General features: G+C 43.8%; 1 protein-coding gene across 2 annotated transcripts in view; it reads right to left on the bottom strand.

Moving 5' to 3' along the window:
* The window catches only part of GATB (glutamyl-tRNA amidotransferase subunit B), a 77,928-nt gene that overhangs the window by 17,503 nt on the left and 44,278 nt on the right, over positions 1-16,147 (bottom strand). For both annotated transcript variants that reach the window (XM_008144046.3, XM_054717688.1), the window contains 3 exons: positions 16,028-16,072; positions 13,491-13,680; positions 2,352-2,485 (listed from right to left, as the gene is read on the bottom strand). In XM_008144046.3, coding sequence (XP_008142268.2) covers positions 2,352-2,485; positions 13,491-13,680; positions 16,028-16,072 — 369 coding nt within the window. The remainder of the gene's footprint in view (positions 1-2,351; positions 2,486-13,490; positions 13,681-16,027; positions 16,073-16,147) is intronic.

Raw genomic sequence — 16,147 nt, 5'->3', positions numbered from 1 at the left:
TTCATTTGGGGCATGTTTCTTTTCTCCTCATTTTGGCTGACTCTTTGTGGTTGTTTCTATATATTAGGTAGATCTGCTATGACTCCCACTCTTGGTAGGATGGACGTAAGTAGTAGGTGTCCTGTGGGACCCTGTGGCACAATCTCTTTGATCACTTCAACTGGGTGCTCCAGGAATGTCCCTTGTGTTTTATGTGGGCCCTCCTGTTGTAATATGTTTTATGTGGGCCCTCCATTGCTAACGGCCCATGCTGTTGTAATTGAGTCTTTGATTGCTAATGGCCCATGCGTTGGGCCAACCCTCAGGCTGGCTGACTGTGAGGACTGACCTGTACCATAGTGTATGAGCTGTTGTGCAGGTGCTGACCACAGGAAGCAGAATTCACCTTAGCAGTGTCTGGTGCCTGCCGAGATCTCCCTTGGATATGCCACTTGTGAAGCTTATTGGATCCTGTTCTGATGCTGTCTTAAGCTAGCCACTGGGTATATTGTTCTGGGGCCTCTTGGGAGGGACTTTGGTGCAGGCCAATGTCAGATGCTGCTGTGACTGACCATGGGCAACCAGACTGAACTAGAAAGTGATCCACAATTTGTGGCTGCCTCTGCTGGGCCTGGGTATGTGTGGGAAGGATCAAGCTGCGCAAAGGCCAGCTTTTACCAGCACCAGGCCCAAGGGCCCGTCAGCAGAAGTCCCACTGTACCCTAAGACCCACCTCAATCTGCCTCCACCTGCTGGCTGCCTATCAGGCTCAGTTACTGAAATAGCCTCTGGTGGTACTCAAGTTGCATGAGATAGGTTCTCAGCGAGTCATCAAGTAGGGGTAAGTGGTATTCACCAGACTGAGGTTCAAACTCAGTGCCAGTAATGGGTTTGAGGCCACTCAGGAAAGGTCCCTAGATGTACCAAGTTAAGTGTGCCACCTCCTGGGTGCTCGCACATCTTTGTAGTGGGGTGGGGTCTCGGAATCACCAGGGTAAGGCCAGCAGAGTTTATCAGTCCCATGATTTGGCCATGTGAACGGGGGGCTCCCCATTGGTTGAGGGAAGAGTCCCTGTCCTAGAACTACACAGCTCTGTCTGTCCAGAGGCAGGGTGCGGCTGCTGGGAGTTGGAAGGATGGGGCTAGTGTATCTCTCATGAGGGGAAGGTGCCGATCAGGCTTGGGGGAAGAGAGCCACACAACTCGGTCTGTCCCAGATTCTGCCTAGATCTTGGCAGGGCGGAGCCATCAGGAGTCAGGCAGATAAGGCTGCTGGGAGCCTGGAGAGTGGGGCTGGGGGATTTCCTTTGAGGGGGAGGTGCTAGTCAGTTTCATGGAAAAGAGGGAGGAATGGCACCCTCTCAAAGCCACATCATTAAGTTACCGACACCCCCTGAGACTGCCCAGATCTCTACACCCAGGCCCAGGCAGCTGACTCCTCAGCAGAGTGCAAGCTCCACAGGGTGGGGCGACAGGTTGAGGGTGAGGCTATTCATTCCCCTAAGCTGATGCTGTAAGGAGGGGAGTGTTCCACCCAAGAAAGATGGTGTGGGAGAATAACTCAACAAAGGAATCCTAGAGGCTATTTCTTCAGCTCTCTCCCCAGAGCCACAAACACCAGTCTCTCCTCACATAACTTTAGTCCGCTCTGCCCTCCCTCTTCTGGAGCCCAAGGTGAGTGGCTGCAAATGAGATTTTGTGCATTGGCCCTTTAAGAGAGCACTTGTGTCTCTAGAAGACTGCTATTTCTCCCCAGCAGACAAAATCCCTGCTGATTTTCACAGCCAGATATTATGTGGGTGCCTCTTCCTGGCTTTGGAGCCTGGACTGGGGTTGAGACCCCATGCTTCTCAGTGGGAATTTTTGAAGCTGAGATATCCCTCCAGAATCTCAGCCACTGCCTGTTGGAGCAGGGCCAGCTCTTTTCACACCTCTGCTCTTCCTACCAGTCTCAATGTGGCTTCTTCTGTAAATCCTTGGCTATAAGACTTCTCTTCAGCTAGTCTTCAGTTGGTTATTCTGGCTATTCTATATTTTAGTTGTAATTCAGTTTGGTCCTGGGAGGAGGTGAGTGTAACATCCACCTACTCTGCTACCATCTTGATCTCCCACTGTCTGCCTTCTTACAGTTCTGTAGCCCCTCAAACTTGCAAACTCCTTGTCCTATTCATCCACAGTACAGAGGACACTGTGGACAGTCAGAGTTTTCATAAGAAAAGCTTTAGAATTTAGAATTCCCAGGGGGATGTTTGTGTCTTGTCAGGACATACTGAGGAGAACAGGAAGAGTAAAACACTGGTCCTGCTCTATTTCAACTGCTCCTGGACAAGAGTTCATCTCAAAACAAGAAGAAATCCCTAGACCCCACTCACCTCTCACTGACAGCAAGGTTCTGTTGCTTTAAAAAACCCAGGAAAATGTTGAGGACCCAACTAGTCACTTTTTTGGGCTCTGCCCTAGTTTCTTTCATCACATTTTGGAAGAACTCCAGTAGGCCAACTTCATTCTGTAAAGAAAAAAAAAAAATGTATAAAACCTCCCAAAAAGTGAAAGATCAGCATTCTGAAGACAAATCAAACTGCCACCTTCTGCATCCTCTGAGGCAATTTCCTAAATATGGAGATGTCACCAGAAAATCCTGATCACTTTCAGTAAATAGCAAGTATTCTGCTACTGTCACCATGCATTTATATAGCATTTTCTTGAAGGAATGAACATATTTCACAGCCCTCACTTTATGGACCAGAGGAAAGTGAAATCCCCCATCCCCCAAACTTGCTTGCCCTTTCAGTGTCAGCCTTGTGTACTCTGTATCCTTGATCCTTGGGCCCACAATGTTCAGCCTGAGTTTACTGTCGTGTATTTTTCCAGTCCTTTTCTCTGCTGGAAGTCCTAGTGATTGCTAGAATAACAAGGTATGAAAAGCAAATCAAGAAGAAACAAACAGAATATTCTACCTCTGAGAAACCAAAAGTGGACTGTAACTGTATCCATCTTTACATCACCCCAAGAGGTGACAGAAGTGGTTTTCAAAATGAGGAAGAACACAGGTACATGTGACCCACTTAGACCACATAACCATTGGAGGGAGCTGCAGCTTCTACATCTTCTGAACCAAGCTAGGCCCAGCTGACCCTGCCTGTCATCCTGCTCCGTGAAAGCAATCACCTGGGTTGACTCATCAAGGAGTCTTGTTTGAAGAAGACTCTACTGTCCCCCGACCCCCCCTTCTGGACCATCAACTCCATGAGTGAGGGGCCATGCTGTCCTGTTCACTCTGTAACTAGAGCTAAGTGAGTGCTGGGCCATGGCAGCTGCTTGGTAAGTATTGGTGGATGGAATCAATGTCTCCCATCACCATGTGTATTTTTTCAAAATCAGATGTGAACATTCATTCTTTAGCATACCATGTTTACCTTAAAATATTAGAATTGCCACCACTATGCATAGAATAATCCAAGGCACATATCAAGTTATACACCATGGCTAACTTCCAGCTCAGATCAATTTGGCAGGACCAAGAAACCAGGCTAAGTCCACCCCTTGTTTTTAGTAAGAAAAATAAAAACATATCCCACTCGCACAGGGGAGGCTGAAGTTTCCAAATGCAGAGGAGACACATTTTAAGTACTAGATTTCCCCAACCTGCTGAAATTCAAATCAAACCACTCTTCACTTGAAATATATCTTTTCAACTTCATACTACAGGTAAGGCTCTCACCCTCACCTCTTTCACAGAACCTTCATTAAACAAAAGAACTTTCTGGAAAAAATTAGATACTAGGAAGAAGTAAGACATAGTAACAAAAGTGCTTTAGAAATTCAGTTATTGCAGATGCTGTAATATATACACAGGGACAGCTGCTAAGGTAGAAATTCCATAACAAAAAAAAAAATCTATGTGACCTTTGTAACAGATAAATTCTCTGGTGATAAGCCAACTGAATAATCCCATAATCATCTCTTGAATCTCTTTTCAAGCCAATGCTGTTATTCTGCTCATGCTAAAACAGGGCAGAGGCCACCTCAACAGCCAACGCTTGACTACAGATAAAGGCAAAAGCAGGCAGCATGAAGAGGAAGTTCTGCTTAACTTATGGAAAAGTATTCAAACCTCCACAATGCTACACAAATCGCTGGGGAAGTAGAAAAGCGCTATCCAGCCCAAATCAGTTGGGTAGAACTCTCTTTGTTCTCTCCCAGACGGGCTGGCTGCTGGGGAAAAGAGCTGTCAGGAGAACTCTCTGCTTTGCCAAAGAAAGGTTTTCTAAATTCACCTAGAAATATTGTCCTTAAACTTGCAGGCTTGGCTGAGTTGCTGGGACGTGATGAATATCCCTTCCTCTCCCCTTGGGTGGTTTTTTATTGGATGGATAACATGGCAAGTCAGATTTCTGTTTGTCTTTTTGTATCGGTGCTATGATGAAGCCTCTCCAAGCTGAAACTGTACTCCGCTGGGGAGTCCATGGTTTCAGCACGTAATCAGAAATGCACATGAAAATCTGCGATCATGACCGGGTGAGCTACCGACAGAGGCCTGAAGAACAATGGATCAATAAAAAGTGACATATGGGTGCCTGCTCTGGTTCTTTAGATCAGAAGCCGGTTTTTAAGGAAAAAAACAAAAACAAAAAACAAAACACAAACAAAAAAATCACACCAATATTTTAGGTAACGTCTTCTTAGTTTTTCTGTGAGACAGGCAAATGCTAAGCCTGGCACAAATCTCAGAAGTCCCTGGTGAATGTGGCAGTGTGGCCATCTGGTTTTCTCAGAAAAACAGTGGGCCAGTAATTCCCTTGCATAAGAACTGTATTAAGAGCAAGGCAGAAAGGCCACTGCATTAGGGGACTCATAAGCTCCTTTTCAAAGGCAACAAGCAAGCCTTCAACTCAGCACTACTCGCTCCTCCATCAGGCAGAGCTAAACTTCATGACACAGTGCGTCAGGTCTCCTAGCCAACTGTCCCTTCAGAGATAGCTAAAGCAGCAGGAACAACTGGTCCTGTCTTTTGGATAATACCAGACTGTCTTTACAGCTCTGTGCTGGGAAGCATCCTTTTCACATTTTAATCAAATTTCCAAAGCATTCAATTACACCAGAGCCAATGCCAGGTCAGCTCTTAGACACTAGCGGGAACCCTCCACTGTTAATGGACCTATCAGCTGGTCAATGCTGGTGTGAGGCAAGGCAGGGGATCAATTACCCCGCCCTCACTGCCAGCTCTAGGAAGGAACCCCGATTTACCCTTGCAGCAGGCCTTGGAAGCAATGTGTCCCAACGCTGTCTTTTACATTCTGCCTTCAGAAATGATAAGATATCAGAAGACCATCCAGATGGAATAAGATGAAGGCTGATTTCTCAACTGCCACACCCAGTGAACCTGATGACAGGACTATATTTAGAAGTTGGATGAAACCAGATAAAGACAGCTGCCCAGCAACAGATTCAGAGAAGAAAGCCCACAAAGTAAAAGTTGAGGAACAGCTGGTTATGTGGCTTGGATGACCTGGCAGCACAGCGACCCCAGATTAGCAGTTCCAACCAGTTAAAAGGCTCTCAGAAGTATTTCTAGAAGACTTGGGAGACATGGAGATCAGCAGCCAGACCAGTGGGGAGATGCACATAACTGCTGCTAGTGATATTAATAATAATTATTAATAATAATACATTTTAACAGCAATAATACGTGTCAGGCACTGCTTATATTAACTCATTTAATTCCAACAACGACCCTATGAGGCAAGTAGCAGAATTCTCTTTTATAAATGGGGACACTGAGGCACTAACTTGCCAGAGGTCGCACAGCATGAAAGCGGTAGAGCTGGGGTTTCAACATCTATGCTCTACTGTTTCTGATGAAGGAAAAGGCATGTCCTTGCCTTCCTGGGGAATGAGACTGAGCGCCAGTGCTAGGCACAATGTGAAGCAACTTGCTCATCAAAAGAATGAACTTTATTTTATTTGATTATTTTATTTGATACCTGACAGCTGTTTAAAGGTTCTTAACACATTAAGAATGTTACAAAGGCCCTTAGCAATTAGCTTAGAAAATGGGAAGTTCACGCTCTGCCTTTGCCAATCTGTGACCACGTGGCACTCTCTGCTGTGGCATGAAGCACACCTGTTCCCAGATCACAAAGGAAGACAATGTCCCCCACCCCAAGGCAGCCAGAGCTTCCCAGCCTCTCTTCTGCATCCCCTCCACAGCCTCCTGAGAGAAGTTACAGAGAGTACATCCAAACAAAGACAATGCCCTATTCTGAAATGCCTCCCCACATTACAAAATAAATTCCTTTATCGCTCCTATAGTTTTGATATTAAGTGTATTGTACATAATTGCATTCTAACTCCTTTACTATGGGTAACTCATATGTGGGTTTATACCTAACTGGACAGATTGTGCCTGTGGTGGGAGCGGCTGATTGTACAGGATGCCCCACTTCTATGGACTGAGCAACAGTGGCTTCAACTGGTCGAGGCTCTCACATGGCAGGATGTTATCATTTTGTGGAGGTGCAAACACGAAGTGCATAGGCCATTTATTTAGCGGGGTGTTGGGATGAGCAGCCACTGAGCATTTCTGGTGATACCCAGCATGTACACATCAATGGGGGCTCTGTGGTTCCCTCATTTCCCTGTGAATCTGGCCATTCTTACAACGTGAGAAAAACAGAACACAGACCCACCAACTCTGTGAAGAATGGCCCAGGAAATAACACGTTAGTGTTGGGATGGAAATGGAAATTAAGTAAGGGGTCGGACAGAGTGGTGGTTCCAGGGCAGGAAGCAGAAGTCATGGCTAGATTAAGGACTGCAATGTACAGTGAGGTGGCAACTTGAATCTATGCTGTGAACGAATCCGCCCTCTGCTTTTCATGGAAATAAGAAGTGACTGCAGACATCTTTCAGCGAATGAACAAAAAAGAAAAAAAAGAAAGAAAGAAAAAACTCATCCAGGAGTCTTCAGTGGGGAAAAACAAAAGGTAGTCAATTAGTGGTGTGAGGCTGGCTTAGGAGATACCATTTTCCACTTGAGTATGTAAGGAGGAAGCCAGAATCCTGAATTATCACTGCCACTTTCAAGAATATAGGGATCTCTAGTTCTGAAACTGACCCAGGAACAGGGTATGCCCTCTAGTCTGTCTTAAGGAATACACAGCTAGGGAGTTCTATAGTCCTCTTTTGGTCCCCACAATTTCCACCCCTGAATCATGTTCCCAGAAGGGCTTGAGGACCCCTAAAATCTGAGCAAAACTCTGATCCCAACATTTCACTTGTGCTCTGTTCCCAGAGAAGCTAGAATATACATATCTGAGTTCAACTCGGAGCCTGGGTTCTATTCAGAGTGTTCTCACCTACAGCTGGCTCAGCCTAATGTGAAAATAAGTTTATATTCTCTAAGATGCATCAACTCTAAGAGAGATGTTGAGGGAAACCAACTTGGAAATAAGACTTGCCCTTGTATAATCAAAATCTATGTAATTCAGGAAATAAAAATTGACAGCAAACAGGCATAATTAGATGTCTTTATCTGCAAGAATGGGACACAAAACCATGTTGTCAAGCAATCAATTCTGACTATAATCACATTTCAATGTCCTTAAAGTCACTGTTGCCCAATGGGCCCACATGGAGGGAGTCTGTGCTACTTAACAGCAGCCTTCTGTTAATTGCCCCCCAAGGAAATTATTGCACCAACAGGAAATCAGGCTTCAGGATGGATTAAGGACAGAGCACCTGAGTTCCTGAGGTTGGGCACTCAGGACCTTCACTCCTCCCTGCACTTTGACCCAGTGAGCAGTCCTTGAGGGTCAAGTGTCTCTGAGCTAAGGTCCTTATCTCTGAAATGAACTGCTGGTTTTGCAGGAGTGAAGTTAGAAAATGCATCTTTTATAAAAAAATATATATATTTTATTGATTTCATAGAGGGAGAGGAAGAGAGAGATAGAAACATCAATTATGAGAGAGAACCATTGATCGGCTGCCTCCTGCATGCTCATACTGAGCATTGAGCCCACAACCTGGGCATATGCCCTGACTGGGAATTGAACTGTGACCTCATGGTTCATAGGTCGATGCTCAACCACTGAGCCATGCTGGCTGTGTGGAAGATACATCTTTTTATTCAACTTTACCAGAAAAAAATATTGGTTATTTTTCACAATGCGTAGACTGTGAAAGCACCCAAAGCTGGCAAGCACTGGATGCGATGTTATAAGATGAAGAATTAAATCAATTAGAAAATTGCACGGAGGTAAAATATGGTGGGTGACAATGTTGAGCAAATGGAGTTTCCTTCACCAGGAGTTAAGAGGGTGAGTATTTGCTCCTCCGTAAGTTTGGGCAGTCTAAAACCAGTCAATGTGGTTTCAGATGCTTTTTCAAACTATTAGCTTTAAAGTAGTAGTGCCTATGGGATATATAGATATTTACCAAGGGAAATTATTTTATAGGCAATTTATCCAGAAAGAAAACCAGGACATTTCAAGCTTACTAGAGACTCAAAACAAAACTCTTGGAAAACAATCCATTTAACAATCAACCATAGTCATGCTATCACTGCTGTTTCTTTGTCCCGTGGAGACACCTTAACCTTTTCTATGATGTCAGAAACAAAGGATTATGGCTTTAAACAGGGAATAACCAGCTGGGGAAAATGAAGTTGTTCAAAGACTCCTACATATCTTGAGGCTTCATACGAGGACTGGCAGACATGTATGGCAACACAGGCCCCTGATGTGAACGGCCCCATCACATTTTCCTACAGCCTCCCTGGGCCATGCTGGGCTTTTCTTAGCATCTGCCCTGCATGGTTCTCAGTGTGTTAGCAGCATTCTTTGCTCTGGCAGCATATCCTTGGGAGTCTGCTTGGCTGTAATTAGACTTTTTTTTTTTTTTTTTTTTTTAGATTCAACGAGGTTCTGCTTTGTCTATAATTTTTGGGGTAAGCAAGTCATTCCCTTCCTCTTTCAGCTCCAGTTACCTCTGCAAAACCCTCCCAGCTCCCAGTATCAGACAGGAGACCTGGAATCAAGATTGTCTGTCTCTTAGTTGGTGTTTTAATATACTGCCCTGTAGGGCTACCCAGGAGTTAAAAGCAACATGGAAAATATAAAAGCTCTCGGTTGACAACAGCAAGGGAATGTGACGAGTATAGCAGGCTCTCAAAAAACACTAAGTTGGGGATGTTATACCATTCCTCCCATAACAGAGAAGACTGAAATTTTTCTGCCTATCAATTTCACTCACAGCCAGTCACCCCGTGAGCTTATATCATTCCTCACATGTGCCGAGCTGTGTAACATGAGGCTCTAGGCAAGATCATCCCACAAAATCCACAAGCCCATGCACTTGGCCCTACGTGGGCCCTCCTTGATGCTTCAGTCAGAAGGAGCCAAGTACCTAATGTAGAAAGTTTAGAAAACAAATAGAGCTGCAGAGGAAAGCTTGCATTTCTATTCTGACTTAAGTTTTCTACTTGAAAAGTGGACATAATTTCTGCTTTTCTTTGGGTTGACTGATTTTCACTAAATTTAGTAGACAGCACTTTCTATTTATTATCTTGAAAAACAAGAGGGGTGGCCAAAGTTTGAAATGAACTGATGTTTTATGACAGTACTTCATGAAGCTTTAGTGGGAATGACACAGTATTAATGTTGACAAGAGTAAAATTTCTACTTTCTCTATTAAGCGATCCAAACCAGCAAACCACTTGAAACATTATCTCTATTTGCATGTGGCACATTACATGTATAGGCAGGCAGTAGAGCTTACAAATGAAGAGCCTTGGCCCTGAAGTCAGCCCGGTCTGACCCTGGCTCCCCCACAGGCTTGGGAAAGTTATTTAATGCTTTATACAGAGCCACAGAGGTTATGTCTCCTCACCTGTAGAATGGGTGGAACAACTCTATGCACCTAAGAGGGATGTTGTAGGATAGATTAAAAGTGGGCCGCTATAAATTGCAGACTGGGCTGTAAGTGAACAGCCTACTTTATGTGCAGCTTAGGCAGATGACTGCAATTTGCTTGCATTTGCTGAGTCAGGTAAGGCAGAGTTTAGGAAGAGATGACCCCATAGAGATCACCCTGGGATTATTTGCCAAGAAAAATGCACATGCATATAATCGCAATCATTCTATTAATTACACTTGGATATACTGACTCAGAGAAAGGCTTGCTATGCTATTAGAACTTTCCTTTTCTAATACCTGAATCTCAGCTTCCACATTTCTGTTCCCAAGTCCTACACATGAGGTCAGAAATCAAGGCAGTTTGACCTAAGTTAGGCAAGCAAGGTTAGCTAACTAGAGTCAAGTTTCTGGTGGAGCAAGATACTAGTTTTTCCTCCAGCCACCTAAAACGTAAGACAGGTTTCTGCTGGGAGGGGAATATCGAGAGGCTTTAAAGGAGAAAATCAGAATGTAGTCTTGATTTCATGTCCCAATGAAACCAGTTCAAAAAATGAGTTAGAGAGACCAAGTGACTTGTACCTGTCTCAGGTGGCATGAAGTGGCAATCCAGGTCTCCTCACCAGAGTTCAGTGACACAGGTATCATGCCACGATTTGTTGGTTGTCAAAAGGGTGGCTTATATATCTGACCTTTGGAAACGGGTGCTTTTACCAGAAACACTACTTCTCCCGAAACTTTCATGAGCTCTGTCCTAATATCCCATGCATTTGCTCATCCATCCTCCCCTCAATGAACAAATATCCACTGAGTGCCTACTATATGCAGCCATTGGCTGGATGCTGAGATATAATACTGGAGTTCTATAAATATCAAGGATAAGTTAACCATAAATAATTCAGTGCTTATTTCACAATAAAATAACAAGATAAATTAAAGACTAGAGTTAAATTCTGAAGTTATTATTTGTGGGTAAGGCATGTGTGTGTGTGTGGGGGGGGGCGGGTATGTGCTCAATGCTTAATTTAATAAGCAATGCGAAAGCACGGAGCATGCAGCTGAAGCTCTGCAAAGCACACCTCCACCAGTGCTATTTACTTAATGAATACTCCTGGGCTCTCTTTAAATTGAAAGATGGTTCATTAGATTTGTGCATCTGCCCTTCTCAGCAATCTGTTGTGTTTCTGATGAAGGCAGAGAAAAACACGAACATATCATTGACGGATATGTTATGAGTAACTCAGCTTCCAATGATTACAAAGTCATAAAGAGCTCAGGATGCCTAATTTGTCCGAATCATTCTCTTCCCATTCCTATCAAGTTCTCTTCTTCCCCATCTTGAAGATTTCAAGTACTAGCCCTTAAAAAACCCTAATCACCTCATGCTATTTTCAAGCTATAAAAATATGCATATTTTTAAGATATCAAAAAATGAGTCCCTTCAAAAATGGCTCAAAAATCTTCTTCTTGAGGTTTTCCCCTTTTGTCCTAATCAAGGCAATCACCACCTCCTCCAGACTCCTTTCCACATTATATATTATATTCTGTAATCTGCCCCCGGGGGTGGGTACCTCTAGTGTGTGCTTATAAATAAGCTCTTGGAAAGCAAAGAAAACATCTTTTTTTTTTTGAAACTTTGTCCCTGGCTCAGTACCTGCTACACAGGAGATCTAATAAAGTGTTGAACTGAATAGATCAAAGGTAAGTTCCCCTAAAGGGGACTTACACTATGAAAACAGACTTGCCACCCCTCAGCAAACATTTACTCAAGGACTCCTGGGTTCTGGTACCAGGAAGGACACATGAGGGGAGGCAGGGACACAAACAGGAGTGTGAACATGTCCCTGCCCTCGGAAAACACAGCATGCTTCTCAGAGGCGCAGGGTGACAATCCTATGGAGGGGCTTTCTGGAAGGAGCATCTGTTTTCAGACGGTGCCTCATAGAATGAGCCATATTCTCGAGAGGAGATGCAGAAAGGCCCTTTCACTTCTCTCATGAAGAAGCTGATATCCACTAATAACTTCTACTTAGTGGATTCTTCTCCGAAATCAGTCTTGGAAAAAACATGGACAAGTAACCCAGGTTCATCATTCACTACCTCCAGTGGTGGCCTCTGTCCACCTGGCAGGACGCCAAGTGGTGAGAGGTAACTGATGTCTGCAGGTTGAGTAGCCTTGGCCCTGGTCCTCCAATCCCCTACAGAATTTGGCAATATGTCAGAAAATGCAGGATGGAAATTTAGCATTTAGTTTTTATTCTGGAATTTAGTTTTTTTTTTTCCGGAAAGTCAAGTGATCAAGATGGTGGGGAAGATGTGAAAGACTGAATCTCAGTTCTGTTAAATCAACTCAGGAAAAATGCAAGTGAAAATTGTTCTGTATGAGATGCTGACTAACAGATTCACACACAGATGTGGCTTTAGGCACTATTGATGTGCTCATCTGTGCTGAGGAACAGGGAGGGTAAGGATGCAACTGTCCTTGCCTTCAAGGTGCTGAACAAGACACACCAATAAATAATCAAAATACAGTGACATAGATGCCACAGAGGTAGGAGTAAAATATACAGGCAGCCTATAGGTGACAATGCTCAACTCTGCCTAGGGAATGAAAAAAAAAAAAGATCATGCCTAATCATTGTGGTAGTAAAAAGGGAGCTTTCACATGACACTGTAGATACTTGTCAAATTAACTGATTTATAGAAAACAAAGAAAAAATCATTCATTCAACAAACATTCAATTGCCTACCTTGCACCAGAAATGGCTGGCTGCTATTACTGAACTGTATAAATTTACATAGAAATGTGTATACCCTAATGTCCCCAGATATTTATTATTGGTCAATTAAATTGCAAAAATCCAGAATTTCAACAGATTCTGCTGCCCCAAAAGGTAAGTGTGTGGCATACACCTGGTCCCTAAAAGCAGCAGCAACAGAATGTTCTGCTTCCTCCCCAACAGACAAGAAGACAACTGTGACAGAACGCTATACTCACTGGTGCCGGATCACTTTCATGTTGCCATGACGAAGAAGACTGCAAAGCCCCAAGCAGCCGTGAAAAGGATGGGAAAATCCCTACACAGACCTCAATGGTGTCAGATTCTCTCATGCCTCTTTCAGACGCATCCTCAAGCCTCAAAGGACCGATATTTTTAGTCAGAGTTTTCAGCATGTCGTGTAGAATAAATGTTTTCTTCTACACTTGGTAAACAACTGGCTGGGTTTTGAGAACTAACTTCCTGCCAGGCCCTGTCATGGTTCAATACTGCTGGAAACTCTATACATAGATTTTCTTTTGTCCTACAGACACAGGGGAAAACGGTCGTCCATAACATTTGGATGCTCTTCAAGAAGCCTCCACTGCTGCTCTGAGCAGCCGCTCCTTTCTACACAGGAGACATGAGATACGAGATTATGCTTCCGGTTTTATGAGGTGCATTTATCATTAAGGGGAGTGAACGAAGGTTATCATGCCTTGTTCTGCCCAGGAGTATCTTTCGCACAACAGAGGCAATCGGCCTGCTCCATCAGAGCCCACTGTATAGCCTTACCCCAACTGCTGAGCTGGGCTTATTTAAGCCTCTGATCAACACCTACCAGTAAGGTGAAGCTGTGTTCCGGCAGCATCCCATACTGCTGGACGAGCTTCTCCCGGGTCACACTGGGGAGCTCGGGGAGCTGCTCTCGAAGCTGGTCGATATTGATCACTTGCTGTGGGTCTGCACCAGCAGGCAGAGACGCTGAATCATAGAGCAGCAGGGGAGGCAGGTTTGGCTCGGGAATAAACCTAGGCAGAAAGGATACAGGGCCTGATGCTGATGTATTTAGTTTGATAAGAAAAACACAATTATTCATAGGAAAGTTTCTCTATAGAGAGCCATGTCACCTGCAAACATTTTCTAATATCTTACAATATTAACATTGGCCCCTTGTTTCCTGGGAACCAGTCTGTGCACAAGAGTAAACCACAGCTAGAAACACCAACCCTGCTGACTCCCATGCTTAGGAACTAGTGACGAGTGAAAGAGGCACAGCACCGTTCATGCCATGCTGTGATGTATACTTGTGGATAAAGTATCTATATATATAAAAGCCTAATATGTAAAGTGTCCCCTTGGGTGTTCGACCGACTGGGAGTTCCATCACTCCCTATGATGTGCGATGACCACCAGGGGGTGGCGTGGAATGAAGGAAGGCCCTGGCTGGCAGCGGGGAGGGGAGGCCCCGGCTGGCAGTTGGCAGCTACTAGGGACCCTACCCATGCATGAATTTCGTGCACTGGGTTTCAGTATATTCATGAAGACATAAGAGCAAATGAGAACAACTTATTAGGGAGAAAGATGATTTCCCCCCCTTTTAAAATTTCCACTACTTTTAGTAGTATTTGTGTAATTAATGAAAAGTCAAAGAATAAGAAAATATTTTCTTGAGAAGCAGAAGCAATGAATGGATTTTGCCTAAATAAAATGTAGAAGCTAGAGGGGAGAGAGGTGAGGAGGGATGAGTTAAGTACAGACAGGTTTTTAGGACAGTGAAACTATGTATGACACTGTAAGGGTGGATACATGTCATTATACATTTGTCCAAACCCACAGAATGTCCAACATAAAGAGTGAACTCTAATGTAAACTATGAATTTTAGTTAATAATAAGGTATCAATTTCAGTTCATTGATTGTAACAAATGTACCACATTCCACATATATGCAGGAGAAAACTATAGGGGAAAGGACAAGTACATGGTATGTGGTACATACCATGGAACATACAGTAACTCTGTAATTCCATTCAATTCTGCAATAAACATAAGACTGCTCTAAAAATTGTTAATTTTTTTAAAATGTGGAAGCTGCACCACTGCATATAATCCCTCTGTCTTATTCCAGCATCGATCATTTTCTCTCTGCTTATACCTGTCAAAGGGCTTATGCAGATGCAGAAACGCAGAACGAATGGTGACTCCGAGGTAACAGATTGAAGTGCAAGCAACCCGTCACCTTGATGCCAGATCTGTGCTATGAATCAATCCGACTTCTGAAGGTAAGAGGGACTCCCGTCTATTAACCTGGGGACTGAGCTGAAGCCACTAACTAAACTCTAAGTCTATGCCATGCTCGGTCAGAAAGCAGCAGAAACAGAGTGGGGGCAACACTGGAAGACAAACATTCTTGAGAAGAACTGACTGAACCCAGAAGGTCACAGTAATTAAAGCCATCCCCACTGTGACAGACACCATGAGAGGCGTCCTTGAGGTGAAGTTCATTCTAAGGGTTTATGAGCTGCTTCTTTCCCACATGACGCCACACTTGTCCCTCACTGACAGCAGTAGCTGCTCTTACATCTTTCCGCACATAATGAAGGAGCGGTGAGCTACCCTCAACAACTTTGATGTGTAAAACTTCAACCTTTGCAATCAGCTAAACTCAATGGGGAAATAAATGAAAGGCTTGAGTTAGCTTAAGCGTATCTTTATTTCTTGCTTTATTTCTGAATCTCATATTAAGTCCAACTTACCAATTAAACAGCATCACCTGAAGATTGAAGGGAAATGCCAGGAGCATATACATCTCTTTTTTCATTTCTTCTCAAGGAACTTCAGTGCCTTACTGAACTTGTTACTGAATGTAGGAATAAGAAGAGGCTAGGCCCCATCTTCAACTGCCTTCCTCTTGGTTCAATGAGCAGGGGGCGGAATGTCCAGCCCTCAAGGGCCATACAAGGGCCGGGAAATCATTTGGCCTGGCCCTGCCAAGGCACAAGGGGTGAGTTAATTAAATGTTTGACCAAATATAGCAAGCTAATTTTTAAGTTGGTAATTGTGTATGGCCTGTGAATGATGTTATAAATATCCAAATGGCCCTTGGCAGAAAAAAGGTTCCCCACCCTGAATTATAGCAACTCTCACACAGAAGTGAGTGAACAAGCGTCTTCCAACAATTGAATCCTATCTAATAAGGCACTCCAAGGCAACTCAATTAAGAATCTATTCTTTCTCTCAGTATACACTAAAATAGGAAGTCTGGATTTTCCATCAGGCAACAATAACAAAAAGTGGTTCCTAAAAATTATTAGTGGATTTGAAATATGCCCCTAACCCCAAATACATAAAGCTGTTTTGATAAGGGGAGTAATCACCTGTAGTCTTGCTTTCCTTCTTTGTCTCTCATCGGCACGGTGCACCTACGATAGTTAAGTAAGAAAACGTTAAATGAATATTGCATGCGGCACTGGCTGGCACACACACAGAGAGGGGAT

Source organism: Eptesicus fuscus, chromosome 6, assembly GCF_027574615.1.
Source record: "Eptesicus fuscus isolate TK198812 chromosome 6, DD_ASM_mEF_20220401, whole genome shotgun sequence".
NCBI lineage: Eukaryota > Metazoa > Chordata > Mammalia > Chiroptera > Vespertilionidae > Eptesicus > Eptesicus fuscus.
Note: the sequence above shows the minus strand (reverse complement) of the source record. Positions and strands in the feature narration are given on the sequence as shown.